General features: G+C 41.8%; 1 protein-coding gene across 1 annotated transcript in view; it reads right to left on the reverse strand.

The window, feature by feature from the left end:
- The window catches only part of rars2 (arginyl-tRNA synthetase 2, mitochondrial), a 70,295-nt gene that overhangs the window by 22,019 nt on the left and 29,584 nt on the right, over window positions 1-18,692 (reverse strand). Inside the window, exons 9-12 of the mRNA XM_041187228.1 lie at window positions 18,175-18,333; window positions 12,517-12,623; window positions 7,521-7,616; window positions 930-990 (exon numbers count right to left, since the gene is read on the reverse strand). Of these exons, the coding sequence (XP_041043162.1) occupies window positions 930-990; window positions 7,521-7,616; window positions 12,517-12,623; window positions 18,175-18,333 (423 nt within the window). The remainder of the gene's footprint in view (window positions 1-929; window positions 991-7,520; window positions 7,617-12,516; window positions 12,624-18,174; window positions 18,334-18,692) is intronic.

Below are 18,692 nucleotides of genomic sequence, written 5' to 3' on the forward strand. Positions count from 1 at the left end.
GTTCAGGGTGCAGCTAGTTCTGGAGCACAGGCCTTTAGCACACATTTGGGATATTGAGGAGGCCCATAGCCTTTGATGCGTCTAATGCAGTCAGCTATCTGCTGGTGTCATTACATTGGCTGAAGACTTGTACCTCATTTTGGGGACCTCAGGATGAGACCAAAAAGGATTATCCCCATGGCAATTCTGGACAAAGATGATCGAAAACCTTGCCCTCTGCACTCGTGTTTGGCTCTGCCACCATTGAGGATGATATTCACTGATCCTCCTCTCATTAGTTGTTTCACTGCTCATCACCATTCACAACCAGAAGTGGCAGGGATGCAGAATTTTGACCTGATCAGTTAGTTGTAGGATTGCTTAGGTCTGGCATGCTGTGCCATAACACTGCCCAGCTCCATTCTTGTCTCAGCCTTCATGCTCTGCAGACTTGAGCACATCCAAACTCTGCTGCCCATACCCTATTCCATATCAAATCCTGTTCACATAACTCCAGCTCTTGTTAACCCAGACTGGCCCTCAATCTTGTAATGCATCTAATTTAAAATTCTTTCCCTTCATGGTCTTGCTGCTCCCCAGTTTACCAAGCCACCAGAATTCTCCATAATTCCAATTTTGGTCTCTCATGCATCCCTATTGCCTTCAGCCCCTCTTGACGAATGGCTGCAGTCACCCAGTCACCATCCTTTGAAATTCCCTTAAGCTCCTCCACTTCCCTACCTTATTTAATTTGATGCCATTCAAACAGATTCTTGTGACTATGCCAATTAAAAAAAAAATCCTCTAGAGAAAGAAACCATTTTGGAACTGAGTAACGATTGTAGGTCCAAACAAACTGCTTATAAATCAACAGGCTACAGCAAGTACATGACTTCTCAAACAGTTTGTCTACCAAGAGCATTTCTTGTAAAACCTCTCGAGTTACCTACCACATAAATCATTTGGTCAAAATTGTATTCCTTCATTCGATCTACAGCAGCCGCAACATCTCTGCAAACAAAAGTGAAGCAACAGCAATTATTTCCATGGATGACATCCGTTGTTTCAACAAATTGGGTTGACTGATAATCAAAAAACCTTTCATCAAGTAAATACAGGTACTAAAATTTTACAAAAGGGCATTTACTTTCACAAGGTAAAAGAGCACAAAATCTTCACACTATAACATTATTCCACTGCCAGAGTTATGCGGTAAGTTCTTGTTGTTCATTACCCAGAACATAGGCGCCAACAAAGGGGAGCAAATGTTTACGAAATGTTAACACCGGTTTTGCCGGGGGGGGGGGGGGGGCGGGGATGTACTTCCCTGCAAGTGCCAATAATCAAAGAATGCTTAGGAACTTCTAGAACTAAGGGTCACTGTTTAAAAATAAGGGGTCGCCCATTTAGAAACAGAGATGAATTTTTTTCCCACTCAAAAGGACCATGAATCTTTGGAACTCTCTTCCTGAAAAGGCGGTGGAAGCAGAGTCTGAATATTTTTAAGGCAGAGGTGGATAGATTCTTGGTAAGCAAGGGGGGGCGGGGGGGTGATAGGTTATTGAGGGTAAGTGGGGTGCAGGTTTCAGGTTACTATGAGATCAACCATGATCTTATTAAATGACGGAGCAGGCTCGAGGGGCTGAATGGCCTTTCCTGCTCCTTGTTCGTATGTTCGTAACTTTAGCGTGATACTGTCAAGTTGTCCAAATAACAACAATATCATTACAAAGAAAATGCTTTCGTAGGTTTACATGAGCAGAAATAATGCATTAAGAAATCAATACAAGTTATTATAGAAATTCAGGGCCCAATTTCATCTGTGGAAGTCAATGATGGGCTTTGAATGAGCTAAATCCTGGTGTCTTTCAGGGGACCCCAGTTTGACTGATATGATTATTGCTACCTTGCTCAGGGAGTATAAGAGCAACGTAATTAAAAGCAGCAGATCCAAATTGTCCATTTTCCATAGAGCTGGCCTATAAACCACAGAGCATGGGAATCTGTTGCTTTAACTGTTAATTTGGGTGAAGGGATTAAAGAACTTTCTGCTGAGTTATTTAAAGGTTATAATTTTCTTTAAAATCTTGTCTCAGTTTTTAATAAATGCCACTGAAAATAGCAATTGATGTCTCTTCTCATCATATTTCTTATTATTTACATGTTAACATTTTCTTTAGCTGAAAAACAATTCATTACGTTTGAGATGTCCTATCATAAATTAGAAAGCTTATGTACTTCAGTGAGGTGCACTGATCTCTAATTACAGACCTTAAAAGCAACTTCATGCTTGTTCATTATCTAAACATTTCTTACTTTGATAACATAGCAACTCTCTGCAAAAGCATTTGCTCAAGTAAGCAAATATTACAGCAATTAGTAGAGGATTTGCCTGCTTCCCAGAAAAACCTATTTACACCAGTGAATTAACTGGAATTTAAGCTTAAATAAATGGATTATTGGCACATTTACAAGATAATTCATAAGCTTCTCCACTCTCATTTAACCAAAATAGTTTAAGGTGGAAATAATTTGTTCCAAATGTTGCAATGTGGTTAAAAACATGTAACAAATTTAGTGGCAGGGACACTAAAGAACTTGTTTTGCTTTTTGTTCCTGGTCACCATCTCACCTACATATTAACCGAGATAAAAGGAACGTGTGCTCACACTTCATGGATAGGGTTGTACAGGGAACTGACCCTTTACCCGGCATCCCAAAATCTGGAAGGACCCAAAAACTGGGTCAGGCATTGCTGTCCGTATTAACTTTTGTTAACAAAGGGTCGATTTACAAAATTTAATTGATAGCCCCAAACGCAATTAATCAACCACCCCCACCCCCACCCTCCGGTAGTTAACTTGTTTAGTGTTGGCGGTGGAGAGGTACTTCTGGTATGTTGGTAAGTCAGAGAATGTTATTTTATAAAGACAATAATGCAATGTAAAGCAGGTGCTATTGGGAAAATATGTCAATGACTAGCTAAAGACCTGCAGCCTATTTGCAACCAGGAGAAAAGTATTGTTTCCAACAGTGAAAGCAAAAAACCAATGGCATCAAACTGACTTCCATGATAACACTGCGCAAGATCAGCGCCCCACACTGTGTATCTGGGTCACAGCATGCTAATCCCACTTCTCAATGTAATGAATATACCCATTGAAAAATAAAGCAAGTCTGATGGGGGAAAAGAGCAGACACAGTTAATTATCTTCAGTTAGGCATCAGTCCATCTCGGGAGACGACGTACTGCACCCAAAGTATATGTCATTCCTGTATTGAACATTGTCTTGTGACTGTAGAGGTTGATTTGTGAGTGGCAGTCACTTCTGTGGCTGGGGCAGATGAATAGCTTTGGCCTGAGATCAACTAATGTTTTTTCCTTCCGGCGGGCTCTCTTTTCCGCCATCTGGTCATCTCTTTTTGCCCTCTGCTTTCTACACACCCTTCTTGACTGCTTGTAACTCTTTCTACCAGTGTTGGGCCAATGTAAACCACGAAGTGGGGTGACCTCTCCTGAGTGCAGGTCTGGGCAAATAGTATGAAGACCCCACCACCACCCCCCACCCGTCCCGAGTTGCCCATGCATCAGGATCCCCCTCTTGGCATTGCTAGTATTGTACAAAGGGGAGGATGAAATCAGTACTGTTTGGTACCAGCTATGCTACAGGAGTTACTGGAAAGCTGCCTGATGACAGATCACTGTCTAAGGGACTACATTCCAGATTTTCTGTCAGGGTTTACTCCCTTAGATGACTTCTCTCTCAAGACACCCACAAGGCAGTGAGGTTATTTACCCACAACTCGGGGTCTTGTCCCTGGGCATAACCACATATCATTTGGCCTGTATGTCATTTGTCTGGGAGCCAGGCTTCCTCAGAGTCTCCTGTAGTTTAGCCAGTTTTTGTAAGTCGCCACGGGAAGAGGTGGGATGGCTTGCTCCTGAAGAGGCTAGCTATTGGCCAGAGAGGCTTACACACTCTCTTTTCACAACAGATGTACTGCTAGCCAAGGGTTAGAGCTGAAAGCAAGAAGTGACAAGCAGACTGACCACTATATGCACCAGCTACGATGCAAACACACTTAATGCATCGCATCAACCAGAGACATAATTCTCTTCAGTCAGTTGTGAAAAGCATCTCTAATGCTTTTCATCCATAGAAGTGGTAAATTTTACACAATGGACTTTATGCATAGCTGATCAAGCATATTGCCCACGATGTTAGTGGGGGACCATTCAAAGAACGGCCCTCCCTGCTTCTCACATGATGAGCTCATTAATGAATCAGCATAAAGCCAATGGGCTGAGTCCAGCTCTGGAAGATTCACTGGTTTGCAGCCCATATGCTGAACCGTTAAGATTTTCAAACTAGTGGCAAACTACTGCATTATTTTGGCAACCTATGATCCTAAATAATGCAACTCATCTAGAAAACATCTATTAGCCCTGATTCAATAAAATCGGGCAGAATTTTTCAGTCGGCCTGCGGAGGGTGGGCCCGACATGCCGATGTGTAAAATGACATGCGATGATGTCGGCGTGCGTCCCGATGTCATTGCGCATCATCGCGATATTTCATTTGGCGCGCGCGCGCCATAAACAGCCTATTAAGGCCATTAAGAAATCGATTGAAGTACTTGTGAACGCTGCCCGTCCAACTTTAAGGTTGGCGGCAGGCAAAAAGGCCAAGCGGCCTTCGCGTTTTTCAAGAAACCTCATCCACAAGCGGGATGAAGCTTCCTGAAGATTTTATTAATTAAATAAATACATTTTCACAAATATAAAAACATGTCCCAACTCATGTGACACAGTCATGATGAGGGGACATCAGGTTTAAATGGATTTTTAAAATTATTAGGTAAAACGTTTAATGTTGATTCAATCTCCCTAAGGCCTCGGAGATTGAAGTGCGCTTTCGCGCATTTGCGCAAAAGAGTGCTGGCCTCGACTCTCCCACCTCCCCACGCCTGCACAGGTAGCGAGCTCTTCCGGCTGTGTATTACCCTGGGTGGGCCTTAATTGGCCCACCCATGTAAAATGGTGGCGTGGAGCCGATCACGGGTGGTGATCAGCTGTGCGCCTGCCGAGCCCGCCAGCCACATGAAAAATTCTGCCCACTGCGTAGTTGCTGGAATCTCTTACAAATGTTCAACGATTGATTCCAGCATTTTTGCCTCCTTCATATGTATTTTATTTATTACTGTGTGAAGACTTCACTCTCAAGTTTCCCTTTATTAATCTGAACTTGTTTTCATGCAGTTCAGCCAAGGGTTTAAACTGAAATTAAGTTTCAAAACTAACTTTGATATAATTTACCAGCCCACATAATTTTTTTGATGTGATTCTCAGTCAATGTCATTCTAGCTGAAGACACAGAATTTCTTTACTCTTTCCTTCTAATTCAGCTCTCCAATGTCAGGGGCTGTGGTTTTTTTCATTCACCATTTCTCGGGCTCAAATGTCTCCTCGTATCTCAGTGAGCAGAGAATGACTCAGGATTCAAGTGTGGGTTGATCACAGAACTAAACAGTTGGAGTTTTTATTTCCATTCTGTCATGATTTTGGTCATAGTTCCAACAGTCCATTTGCTTTGTTGATGGCTTTCTATAGTGAATGAACAAACTCCATGGGGCCCATCAATAGCCTCAAGATTGGACTGATGCAAATTCTCAAATTATTAACTTCCAACTTCACTTGGCACTCAGGGAAAAATAAAGAAGATAGATTTTCATTTCTAGGCCAATGCTTTTAACCTTCCTGGGTTTCCCCTCAAGAAGCTGGTGGTGGTGGTGATGATGGGTCTTTCTACTAAACCCACTTTCAGTGTGCTGAAATGTAAACATCACTCCTGATTGGATAAACTGGGTTAAGTTCAAACAGAAACGTTTTGACCATTATGAAACATATAGGCTTGCTTCAGATGCTTTTGAGAATTCTTTCTCATTATATTTTTATACTTTGGAGTGAGGATTGGTCTGTCAACATGCTTTGCATGAATTTTGTTTAATGTTTAATGATGGACCGCACAACTACTTCATTTTTCACACTCTTCAAAAAAAAAAGCTCGCTTGAGGAATATTTGCATGCTGCACAAATGTCATCTACATTCACTTAGTTCGCTCAAATATTGCAAAACATCACCTCGAATTAACTGCATAGATCATAGATCTGCAAGTTATTGTATATAGATATACTTTGGTGACATGACTAACTTTGTTTCCCCCCCAAATTTCTTTCCTTATCAGCAAAGAGTTAGTAAGGTTTTTACCCAAGTCTCTGCTAGTGAATCTCTTAACTAGCTGCTTGCGATGCATAACAGCAGGATGATGCAACTTACCCTCCTGATTTTGTTCATTCAAATGGAGAAAGCTGCCCATCTTCACTGCTAATATCCTTCTAATGACATGATCAGGGTTGTGAACCCTCTGTTCCCAGTTGCTTGCACATCAACCTATACACTACCACCTTGATATGGGGTACTTGCACACCAGCATTCCTGCTGTCGCAGAGAGCCACTGTTAATTACAGCTGAACATTCCAACTTCAAGCTTTTGAGTTTTACTTTAATTACATATGGGTGAAGTCTTTTTTACTGATTTTATAAATTTACATTGATTGGTATGAAGGTGAGGATTCTCTTCAATAAGAAAAAATTCTGGTCCATGACCATAATTGCAACAATTAAATCCCTTTAAAAGTAAAAAAAAGTGGAAACCTAGGGCAGAATTTTGCCCTCGTCAGGCAGGCTTGGTGGGGGCAGGTAGGAAGCTGCACGTGATCGGGGCTGGACCACAATTTCACGCTGGCGGGACAATTAAGGCCCACCCAGCATGAACCACACGTAGTAATGCTGCCTATGGAAAGGGGGGCGGGGGGGGGGGTGCAGAGAAGAGGATGAGCGTGCAAGTTTGTGCAAGCGTGTGCAGGGAGAGCTCCCTGAGCTGTCTCAGGGAGATGAAGTTATACAAAAAAAAAGTAATTTTAAGGTGTTAAAAAAAACATGTCTGTCACATGAGCAGGGACAGGTTAGAAATCAGTATTAAATTTTTTTTTTTAAAATGATGGATCGAAACCTCTTCCTGCCCGTGGATGAGGTTACGCAAAAAATGCAAAGGCCGCTTGGCCTATTCTCCTGCCAGCCAACTATAAGGTCGGACAGGCAGCAAAAAATTTCATTTAATTATATTGTTAATGGCCTTAACAGGCTTTTTAATTGTTGGCAGACGCTCTGCCGGCTCCTGTGCACGCCCGCCGACTGAAATTGCACACAAGTGCGCGATGACATCGGGATACTTGCCCGACGTCATTGTGCATCATTTTATGTTTGTTCAGGTCCGGTACGTGCCTGCCCGACAAGCATTATGTTCTGGTCCTACAGAAACAAAAGCATTGGCCAGTCATGTGTCTGCTCTGGCAAGTACAGCCTTATCAAATTGCCTGGTGTCAGACATGGGCATTTGGATGGATAAATATTTAAATGTCACCAATACTTTTGTGTATAGCAATTAAAACGCTTTAAAGATGGGAAAAAAAATCCTACCTGGTCAAGTAGAGGGACGTCCCATCACAACGAACCATTTTGGCATAAACAGAGAGATCATCATTTGCTGAAAGATCAACCACTCCAGTTCCTTGCCTTTAGGGAAAAAGAAAACACTTGTATAGAGGTAGCTTTCCATTACTTTGTACGCATAATGTTTTCATTCTCAAGGGGGCAATAAAGAAGTAGGCAGTTTTGGCATAAACCACTTTATTACATACCCAGAATATTGCAAATCATTTTACAATGAATAGAGTAATTAGTGTAATGTAAGCAAACATAACAAAAGTGAGTCACAAAGCAAACAAAGAAGTGACTATAAATATAAAAGCAAAGTTTTTAAGGCAAATTATGAATCCTGTTTTTGATAATATTGCTTAAGCGAGGAATGAATATCCCTCCCAACCCAGCCCTGCATCCTGGACAGACACAAGCTCCTGGCATCACCTGGTCCTGAAGGAAGCTGCATGTGATTAATACTTCCACTTTTATTACTAATTTATTGGCCAGGATGATAGGCCAATTCTCTAGCCTTATTAGAACAGTGACAGATGATCCTGCAAGTCCACCCGAGCAGGCAACAGAATCGCAGCTTAACATCTTACCTAACGGACAGTAACTCTGACAGTTCGGCAACTCATCAGTACTGCGTTGAAGTGCAGCCCAGATTGTGCGCTCAAGGCCTGGGGAGGGATCTGAACGCTAATTTTGTGTTTCTTTTTTTATTGAGTGCTTGGCCGATTTGTTTAAGTGTGTGGCCCTTTTAAAATTTGTGTAGCCGCATGGTAACCAAGGGGCTGATTTGTGTGGGGGAGCTTTCAGGTTGCTGTGCAGACACAGTTTAAAGAACATGAAGGTGCTTCCTCTAATGTTAGAGATCAGTCTAATTGACAAATCTGTATAATATAGGTGGGAAGGAATTTATATAGCACCTCATCACATTCCTGTAACGTTCAATTAATTACTTTTGAAACGCATTCATTGTTACAAAGCTGCATTGGCAGCCAATTTGCCTACAGTTCAATCCCACCATGAATTAAATTACGGGCTTATCTGTTTCTGTTGGTGCTGCTGAGAGAGGAAAAAAACATGATGGGAAAACCGAGAGCTCCCCGCACATCTTCAAATAAGGCTATGGGATCTTTCACATCTACCTGAGCAGACAGGTTTAGGGACTTACCCAAAAAGTGTAATCACAGACAATAGCAACTGTTCCCTCTGTTCTACAATGAATCAACTTGCTAAGATGAATATAATTGGTGGCCATTAGAGGGATCTGGGCCAAAAGTTTGCCTGTTCTAAATTCCGAAAGACAGTATCAAGAGAAAATATAATTGTTGCAGATATTTTTCCATTCATGTACAAATATCAGAAACACAAGTCAACAAGCAGAGGAAGAGGCTTCAAGACACTGTGGTCACCTTACACTCCAGATGGACAGGAAACCTTAAGAGAACCCCAATTTGTTTCAGACCCGATTGAAAGCCCATAGGCTTAGGGATGGCAGAGTATTGGATGAGTTCATGATTATGAAGGATACAAAAGGTGGGTGGTCAGATGGGAGAGTATTGGGATAGTCTGGTTAAAGAGTAACAAAAAGCCCGGATGAGGGTTTCAGCAGCAGATGAGTGAGGAAGGGGCAGCGACGGGTGGCATTACAGAGTTGGAAATAGGTGATCTTAGCGATGTACAGGATATAGGGCTGTAAGTTAAACTTAGGGTCAAAGAGGTCATGAATGGTCTGGTTTAGCCTCAAATCGTGGTTAAGGAATGGATTTTGTGGCAAGGACCAAAGACAATGGCAAAAAGGGTTTTTTTTAAAAGGATTACGGAGGAATTGGAAAAAAAAGATTGGTAACAAGGATAATGTGAATATTTAGGACCCAAATTATGGAGAAAGACCCAGAACTGAACTAATTTTTATTGCACGAGAGGAGGAGTGCTGCGATCTGCTTTCTGAAGTACTCAATGCTAGCATCCATATAGTTATGTTTGTTTGGACTCTGAACACAGCATCAGAGGGTATGGAGGCGGAATTGAAAAATCCAAAATAAGATAGTGAAGTGAATATGCAGTAGTATTGTCAAGTGTGCAGGGTTATACAATGGTGACATTGTGACCTTAATGCATCCTTTGGTGCAGTTAATCACACAATCTTTCCTCATTGTTCAGTTCTGTGGGACAGCAATTGCAATTTTCTAACAAATTACACCTAGAGTATTTCTAGTGATGGCTTCTCTTCCCAATCCTGTACTGCTATCACCGGTGATCACTCCTGCCTGCCCTACTCCCATCAGGTTCCATTTTTTAGACCCAACTCTTTCTCATCCACAGGCTGCTCATTGGCGAGAACATCCAAAGTCATATGGCCAGATTCTGCATGGATGCTGATAACACCAAGCTCTAACTCCCCATCACCTCTTTTGACCCCCCCACTATCTTGGTACTATTTACCCAACATGCTATCTTGGGCGAGCCATAACTTCCTCTAGCTAAACATTGGGGAGACTGAAGCCACAAACTCCGTCCCTCCATCAAAGCATCCAGCCCCTCTATTAATTATTTTCCAACGAAATACCTGTTAAACGTAAAAGCTTTGGAGAAAAATCACAGCACAAAACAAGAGCAAGTCGGCCTTTCAAGCACATGGGGTCATCTGTGATTTTCAGGGCAATGAATTATCACCAACATGTTTTGAATGTCTCTGGAGAACACTTCATTCCCAACATCTTTTAAATGCTTTAGGTGAACACATGCTGAAATCCTGCTAGGACATTTCAACTTACTGCCCAGCCCCATTGCCAGAATTTTATATCCCGCGGGCTGGCATGTGCTCGACCTGTCCCCCAGGAAACGTTTTTTGAAAAAAAAATACATTAATGGGACCTGGGCTTGCTGGCTAGGCCAGCATTTATTGCACATCCCTGGATGCCCTCGAGAAGGTGGTGGTGAGCTGCTTTCTTGAACCGCTCAGTCCATGTGGTGTAGGTACACCTACAGTGCTGTTAGGAAGGGAGTTCCAGGATCTTGACCTAGCGACATTGAAGGAACGGCGAAATATTTCCAAGCCAGGAGGGTGAGTGACTTGGAGGGGAAATTCCAGTTGGTGGTGCTCCCATCTATCTGCTGCCCTTGACTTCCTAGGTGGTAGTGGTCGTGGGTTTGGAAAGTGCAGTCCAAGGTGCCTTGGTAAATTCCTGCAGTGCATCTTGTAGATGGTACACACTGCTGCTACTGTGCGTCAGTGGTGGAAGGAGTGAATGTTTGTGGATGTGGTGCCAATCAAGTAGGCTGCTTTGTCCTGGATGGTGTCAAGCTTCTTCAGTGTTGTGGGAGCTGCACTCATCCAGGTAAGTGGGGAGCATTCCATCACACTCCTGACTTGTGCCTTGTAGATGGTGAACAGGCTTTGAGGAATCAGGAGTTACACATCACACGATTCCTACTGTTTGACCTGCTCTTGTAGCCGCCACAGTATTTGTATGGCTAGTCCAGTTCAGTTTCTGGTCAATGGTAACCCCCAGATGTTGACAGTGGGGGATTCAGTGATGGTAATGTCATTGAACATCAAGGGGCGATGGTTGGATTCTCTCTTGTTGGAGATGGTCATTGCCTGACACCTGGCATTTGTATGGCATGAATGTTACTTGTCACTTGTCAGCCTAACCTGGATATTGTCCAGGTCTTGCTGCATTTGGACATGAACTGCTTCAGTATCTGAGGCGTCGGGAATGGTGATGAACATTGTGCAATCATCAACAAACATCCCCACTTCTGACCTTACAATGGAAGGAAAGTCATTGATGAAGCAGCTGAAGATAGTTGGGCCTTGGACACAACCCTGAGGAACTCCTGCAGGGAGCTGAGATGACTGACCTCCAACAACTTCAGCCATCTTCCTTTGTGCTAGGTATGACTCCAACCAACAGAAATTTTTCCCCCCAATTCCCATTGAGTCCAGTTTTGCTAGGGCTTCTTGATGCCACACTCGGTGAAACGCTGCCTTGATGTCAAGGGCAGTCACTCTCACCTCGGGAGCTCAGCCCTTTTGTCCATGTTTGAACTAAGGCTCTAATGAGGTCAGGAGCTGAGTGGCCCTGGCGAAACCCAAACTGGGCATCAGTAAGCAAGTTATTGCGAAGAAAGTGCTACTGATAACATCGGGCGAGCGTCCAGGCGTCACTGCGCACTTACATGATATCTTGCTCAGCGGGCGTACATAGCAATTGGAAGTATGACTGCCGACAATTAAGCGGGCCATTAAGCCCATTAAGGAGGCAATTGAAAGTGATTTTTTTGTGGCCCATCCACTTCTACAGTTGGCGGGTGGGCCATTCGGCCTTTACATTTTTGCTCAAACCTTGATCCAGGGCGGGAATGAAATCCCCATGTGAAAATAAAATAGAGATATCTGGGGACTAGTTTTTTTTTAAAAAGACCTATGCTTTCAGATGCTTGACTATGCTGTATGGACATGTTTTGCAGCACTTCTGTTGTTTTGTTTGTACTGTGGAGGTTTGCAGCTCCCTGAGGCAGCTGTCTGCCTTCAGGGGGCTCACTGGAAGCACTCACCAGCACCTGCGGTGACATCAGTGCCCGTGCTCTTCCCGCCCCCGCCAGCAGTGCTGAGCCTTTGTCAGCGCGCGTTTCATGCTGGCTGGTCGTTAATTGGCCAACCAGCGTGAAATTGCGGTCGGGGGCCCCTTTCCTGTCCGCTCCCAGGCCCGCCGATCCCGCATGCATGACAAGCAAAAAATTCAGGCCCATGTTCCAGAACTGTCATTGCAACTTCATTTGGAAGCAAGCATAACTATCCAGATTTCCTTTTTTCAGTTTTGATGAAGAAAGTCCACTCCAAAATAATCTATCTTCATCTCTTTTTGAAAGTCGTCTGATCTGTTGTACATTTCCAGCAGTCTGGACTTTTGTTTTAACATTTTTAAAAAGTTCTACAGTGACATTTCTATAAAATATGACCGCTGAAGTCTAACCTTACTTTGTTTTCTTGAGCAGTCCTTTCTGATCCATCAGCCATAGAACCTCCTGTGCTTTATCTTGGTACAATGATTCTCCAGAGTACTCATCAAAATGCACACCAAGCCGCTATTGGGATACACATAAATTTAAAAGTTAGATTCACACACACACTTAAAAAAAAAGACTGCTACTGGTACAATTACAATGTTAACAATTCTAAGGCACGGTGAAGAAAAATCTCTATACACTAGATAAATTCATTTATGAAGAACTGGTTCGTGATTTTTCCAAATCTACCTTCAGAGAGAAAACCTTCATTTATTGCCTTTTAAATTTAAGGGATTTTTATTCTTCCTTTATTTTTTGGGGGGGTTTTTTGGAGCAAGAAGGAAAAACCAAAAATAAAAGTGGATGGAGCAAAGTCGACAGTTCTAAATTAATCTCTGTGCATTTCCTGCCTCCCACGCCCTCTACCTCTCCCCCAACCTTTTACACTTACGTTGGCTGGTAAGATGGGTGATTTGCTCATCATCTGTTTGTAAGAAAACATTTGATCTCTGTTTTACAACTTTCACAACATGGTTGGTATCAGGAACTGAAGTCTGTGGTTTATGATTTAATATTGGTCAATCAAGTCTTCACACCTTTCTTGACAATGGGGATGATGACCAGTAACAGTCGTCCCCTTCACATATTTTCCCAGGCTAAGTTATTACATTTGTTTTTCAAAGCGTGTTTATTATATTTCAGCCCTGCAGTCCGAGCCAAAGCCAATTTATCAGCTATTTCATGGTTATAAACCTTTCCTGGTTCAAGCAGATGGTGTCTCTCTGGTGTACCATTTTCACTTCCAAAAAAAAACACATCTGGGGATAGGGGAGAAATAGCATAGAATCATAAAAAGTTTGCAGCACAGAAGGAGGCCGCTTGGCCCATCGTGTCTGCACCAGCTGATAAAATGAGCCACCCAGCCTAATCACACTTTCCCGCATTTGGTCCATAGCCCTGCAGTACTTCAGGTGCACATCCAGGCACCTTTTAAATGAGATGAGGTTTTCTGCTTCTATTAGCCTTTCAGGCAGAGAGTTCCAGACCCCTACCAACCTCAGGGTGAAAAAAAAAATTTCCTCATATGAACATACAGGAGCAGGAGTAGGTCACTTGGCCCTTCAAGCCTGCTCTGCAATTCAATAAGATAATGATTGATCTGACTGTAACCTCCCACTTACCCCCAATAACCTTTCGCCCCCTTGTTAATCAAGAATCTATCTCTGCCTTAAGAATATTCAAAAACCCTGCTTCCACTGCCTTTTGAGGAAGAGAGTTCCAAAGACTCACGACCCTCAGAAAAAAATTTCTCCTCATCTATCTTAAGTGAGTGTTATGATATGGCAGAGGTAATTGCCAGGCTGACCAAATCCCAAAAGGGAAACTTTGCTATAACAACGATTTGCAATTTGTATTTTTATTATGAAAAAGTATGTGCACTGAAGTCAGAAGCAAAAAGTCCATGACCACTTTGCAATTTTAAAAATTTAATTAAACATTTATTAACAAAAGGAAAAAACTGAAACATAGAAGATTACAGTTACACAGTTAAATTTAGTCTTGCAACGTTTCCCAAAAGATTTGTACTTAGCTAGACTCCCAAATAAACACCCTTTTCCAGACAACAGCCTAAATAGATTCTTGATCTATAAAATATCCAGTAATATTACCATCAGGCACCCATTGTTGCGGTAAGGGAGGTATTTCACAATTTCTCTCTTCTCACTCGACAATGGAATTCCAAGGCTTTTAACAAAACCTTGCTTTCTGGAACAAGCGAGCAATACTCTGGGGTAGCTAGAGCCTGGTACTTCACAGTACACTCAAGATCTCACATGGCTACTCCTTTATATAGCTTGCAATCTTTCCTTAAATATATTTTTCCTCTTATCTTTAAATCCATTGTTTTAAACTTTCTTTGAAAATCAAATCCTTCCAAATATAAGACCTTTTATGTTTCCATCTCGTCTTTGCTTTTGAGTTTATATAATATGATATCCTCACTATCTGTTTACCTATGAACTCCTGCAAGATGCAAACATTTTACTTGTCACCTTTTAATTCCCCATTGAAATTCAAACAACTACTCAGCTTATCTACAAATGCAAATATTAGCTTATCCATTTCCATTTCAAAATGTCTGCTTACACCTAACCCCTTTGATAATTTAAACCTCGCAGTCTGACTGTCTTCAGTTTACTTAAATTAGTCTCACACACAACCCTTACAAGCCTGCTTCAGTGTTCACAGTATGTAAAGGAAATATCAATTTTTTTTCTAAATGAGCAACCCCTTATTTTCAAACTGTGACCCATAGTTCTAGATTCTCCCACAAGAGGAAACATCCTCTCCACATCCACTCTGTCAAGACCCCTCAGGATCTTAAAGGTTTTGATCAAGTCACCTCTTACTCTTCTAAACTACAGGAGACACAAGCCTAACTGCTCACCCTTTCTTCATAAGACAACACGCCCATTCCTGGTATTAGTCTAGTAAACCTTCTCCGAACTGCTTCTAATGCACTTATATCTTTCCTTAAGTAAGGAGACCAATACTGTACACAATACTCCAGATGTGGTCTCACCAGTGCCTGTCGACTGAAGCATAACCTCCCTACTTTTGTAATCAATTTGCCTCGCAATAAATGATAAAATTCTATTAACTTTCCTAATTACCTGCTGTACTCGCATACTAACCTTTTGTGATTCATGCACTAGGACACCCAGATCCTTCTGAATCTCAGAGCTCTGCAATCTCTCACCATTTAGATAAAAAGCTTATTTTTTTATTCTTCCTGCTAAAATTGAATGATTTCACATTTGCCCACATTACACTACATTTGCCAGGTCTCTGCCCACTCACTTAACCCATCTATGTCACTTTGTAGCCTCCTTATGTTCTTCTTCACAATTTACTTTCTTACCTATCTTTGTGTTGTCAGCAAATTTAGCAACCATACCATCTGTCCCTTCATCCAAGTCATTTATATAAATTGCAAAAAGCTGAGGCCCCAGGACTGATCCCTGTGGCAAGCCACTTGTCCTGCTGACCAGAAAAAGATCCATTTATGGTTGCCCTCTGTTTCCTGTTAGCTAGCTAATCTTCTATTCATGAAAATATGTTACCCCCTACATTATTAGCTTTTATTTTCTGCAATAACCTTTGATGTGCCACTTTATCAAATGCCTTCTGGAAATCTAAGTATAGTACATCCACCAGTTCCCCTTTATCCACAGCAGATGTGGCTCCTTCAAAAGAACTCCAATAAATTGGTTAAACATGATTTCTCTTTCACAAAAAACATGTTGATTCTGCCTGATTGCCTTAAACTTTTCTAAGTGCCTTGCTATAACATCTTTAATAATAGCTTCTAACATTTTACCTATGACAGATGTTAAGCTAAATGGCCTGTAGTTTCCTGCTTTCTGGCTCCCTCCCTTTTTGAATAAAGGAGTTACATTTGCTACTTTCCAATCTAATGGAACCTTCCCCAAATTTAAGGAATTTTTGAAAATTAAAACCAATGCATTAAATACTTCACTAGCTACTTCTTTCATGACCCCAGGATGAAGTCCATCAGGACCTGGGAATTTGCCAACCCACAGCTCCACCAATTTGCTCAATACCACTTCTCTAGTGGTTGTAATTTTCCCCGAGTTCCTCCCTTCCATTTCCTGATTTACAGCTATTTCTGGGTTGTGCCTGTTAATTCATCCGCCATCTCCCTACTTTCCTTTATTAATTCCCCAGACTCACTTTCTATCGGGCCAATGCTCAATGTGTTAACTCGTTTCTTTTTTAAATGTCTATAGAAACTCCTATCTGTCTTTATATTTCCAGCTAGCTTTCTCTCATACTCTAATAGTTCCCTCCTTAGTAATCTTTTTGTCATTCTTTGCTTTTCTTTATATTCTGTCCAATCTTCTGACCTGCCACCCATCTTTGCGCAATTATGTACTTTCCTCATTCCCCTCTAATCCTTCTACCGATTACTTTAAATCAATTCCCCCTAGTCACTGACCTCTCTGCTAATTTAAATAGGCCCTTCCCATCTAGGCCTCTTACAATTTTGTACATCTCAATCAAACCTCCATTCAGCCTCCTCTGTTCCAAATAGAACTCTAGCCTATCCAATCTTTCCTCATAACTGCAATTTTCCAGTCCTGACAATATTCTCGTAGCATCAATGTAGAAAGAAACTTAAAATCTACAAAATATGATTTTGTTGAGAATTAACTGGAGGGAATATTACACAGTAAAATTAATCAAATTAAATTCTAAATCAAGAAACTTACATTGACCAAATGAGTACACTTAAAAAATTACATCTGGAAATACTTTGCTGTCACTTTTTGTTGCACTTTGTATCAACTTTTTCTATTGTAAATCCCTGTGTTCATATTTATAATGCAAACTGTTTAAGTAAACTTGTTGTGCTGTAATTGCACCATGTCAATATTAGCCCCTCTGCGGTACCTTCCGATTCTCCCAGCTCCTTAGTCTGTGCAGCTGAGATACTCTTGCATTCGAACCAAATTTATTTCTCTGCTTCCAAAGTTGCTCTCAGTTTTCCAATTTAATTCTAAAATAATAATCGAAGCATTACATCACACTGACAGAATACATGACTTTAAAATGGGCACTGGATTATATTTCCATGCCCTGGGCAGGATTTTACGTGTTAGCGAGCTGGGGTGGGGCCTGCTCGCCGAAGCGTAAAATGACACGTGGTGACGTCAAGGGGAACTCAGCTGTGCACCCGCCGACCTGTCAATGGCCAATTGAGGCCATTGACAGTGTCAATTATGTAATTAAAAGGACCTGCCCGTCCAACCTTAAGGTTGGCGGGCAGGCCAGAAACCCCAGCGCGATCTAGAAAAAGCATGAAACCTCATCCACAGGCAGGATGAGGTTTCATGTAGGATTTAAAATTTTTTTTAATAAAGTTTGTGAAAATTATGGACATGTCCCAACTCATATGACATTGTCACATGAGGGGACGTTAGGGAAATTTTACTTTTCTATTTTTAGGTTTTGTACATTTTGAGCCGATCTCCCTGAGGCAGCACTTAGCTTCAAGGAGATGAGTGTGCTCTTTCCTGCGCATGCACAAAGGAGCGCACTCTCGATTTTGGGATTCTCCCCCCACTGCCCGCATAGCGCTTCTATGCGGACTTCATGCTGGGCGGCCCGCCCACGTAAAATGGCGCCACAATCGGAAGTGCGCCTGCCCTTCAACTTCCCCCCCAACGGGGGGAAAATTCAGCCCCCTGATTCAATTACGGCCCATGCTCCAGCTCATTTCACCTGAAGACTGTAATTGGTGTGATCCCAAGTGCAATGCCACAGGAGAACGGACACCAACAGAATGCTGTAATGTAGGATCCCCAGATCAGGGCATCAGCAAGGCAATTTATAGATCAAAGCTTTACTTGGAGCCTGCTTACAATGCAGTGACGTTTCCTTCGTTGGTACATTAGCAAGCTGATTATTAGTCAAACCTCTACTCAATATGCTTTGGGGGTGCAATGGGAAGGAGGAGTGGGAGGGAGAAGATACCGGATTACAGTAGAAAAACTGCTAATATGCATCAGTATAGCTGGAACAATTGTAAACCAATATTTCACACCTGATAAATTTTTTCGTATTCTTCAATGCTTATGGATCTGAACTGTTCCCACAACGACAAGGTGTGTTTGTCCCCTCCCTCCAGTTTCTTGAAGAATACTTGTGCTGCTTTCTGAATATCTTCATTGTTCTCTGCCATTTTGTTTGCTTCAACATAAACCTGCAATTCAAATAGAAGACCAGTTAGTGCCAATGAACTGGTTATGCAGTTGCTTTTATTCTGGTTGGTGTTTAACCATCGACTATCAGAGCTTTGGATTTATCTTTCACAATTTCTCTCCAATAAATACTTAAAATTTGTTTCTTACTCCATGGCACATAACTATTTTTAAGTTTCTCAAAATTGGTCTGCTTGGTGTCCAGATTTTTCTTTCCTGTGCTCTCTAGTCAGTGATTTTCCATCAGTTAAATAAAAAGGAAGGGGGCAGGAAGTTCTAGGCTAGGAATATAGAAATAAAAAATAAAATTCAACTGCATGTATTTATTTACCAAGTAATCACCATCCTAGCCTCATTAGGC

The sequence above is a fragment of the Carcharodon carcharias genome, chromosome 5 (genome assembly GCF_017639515.1).
Source record: "Carcharodon carcharias isolate sCarCar2 chromosome 5, sCarCar2.pri, whole genome shotgun sequence".
Classification (NCBI taxonomy): domain Eukaryota; kingdom Metazoa; phylum Chordata; class Chondrichthyes; order Lamniformes; family Lamnidae; genus Carcharodon; species Carcharodon carcharias.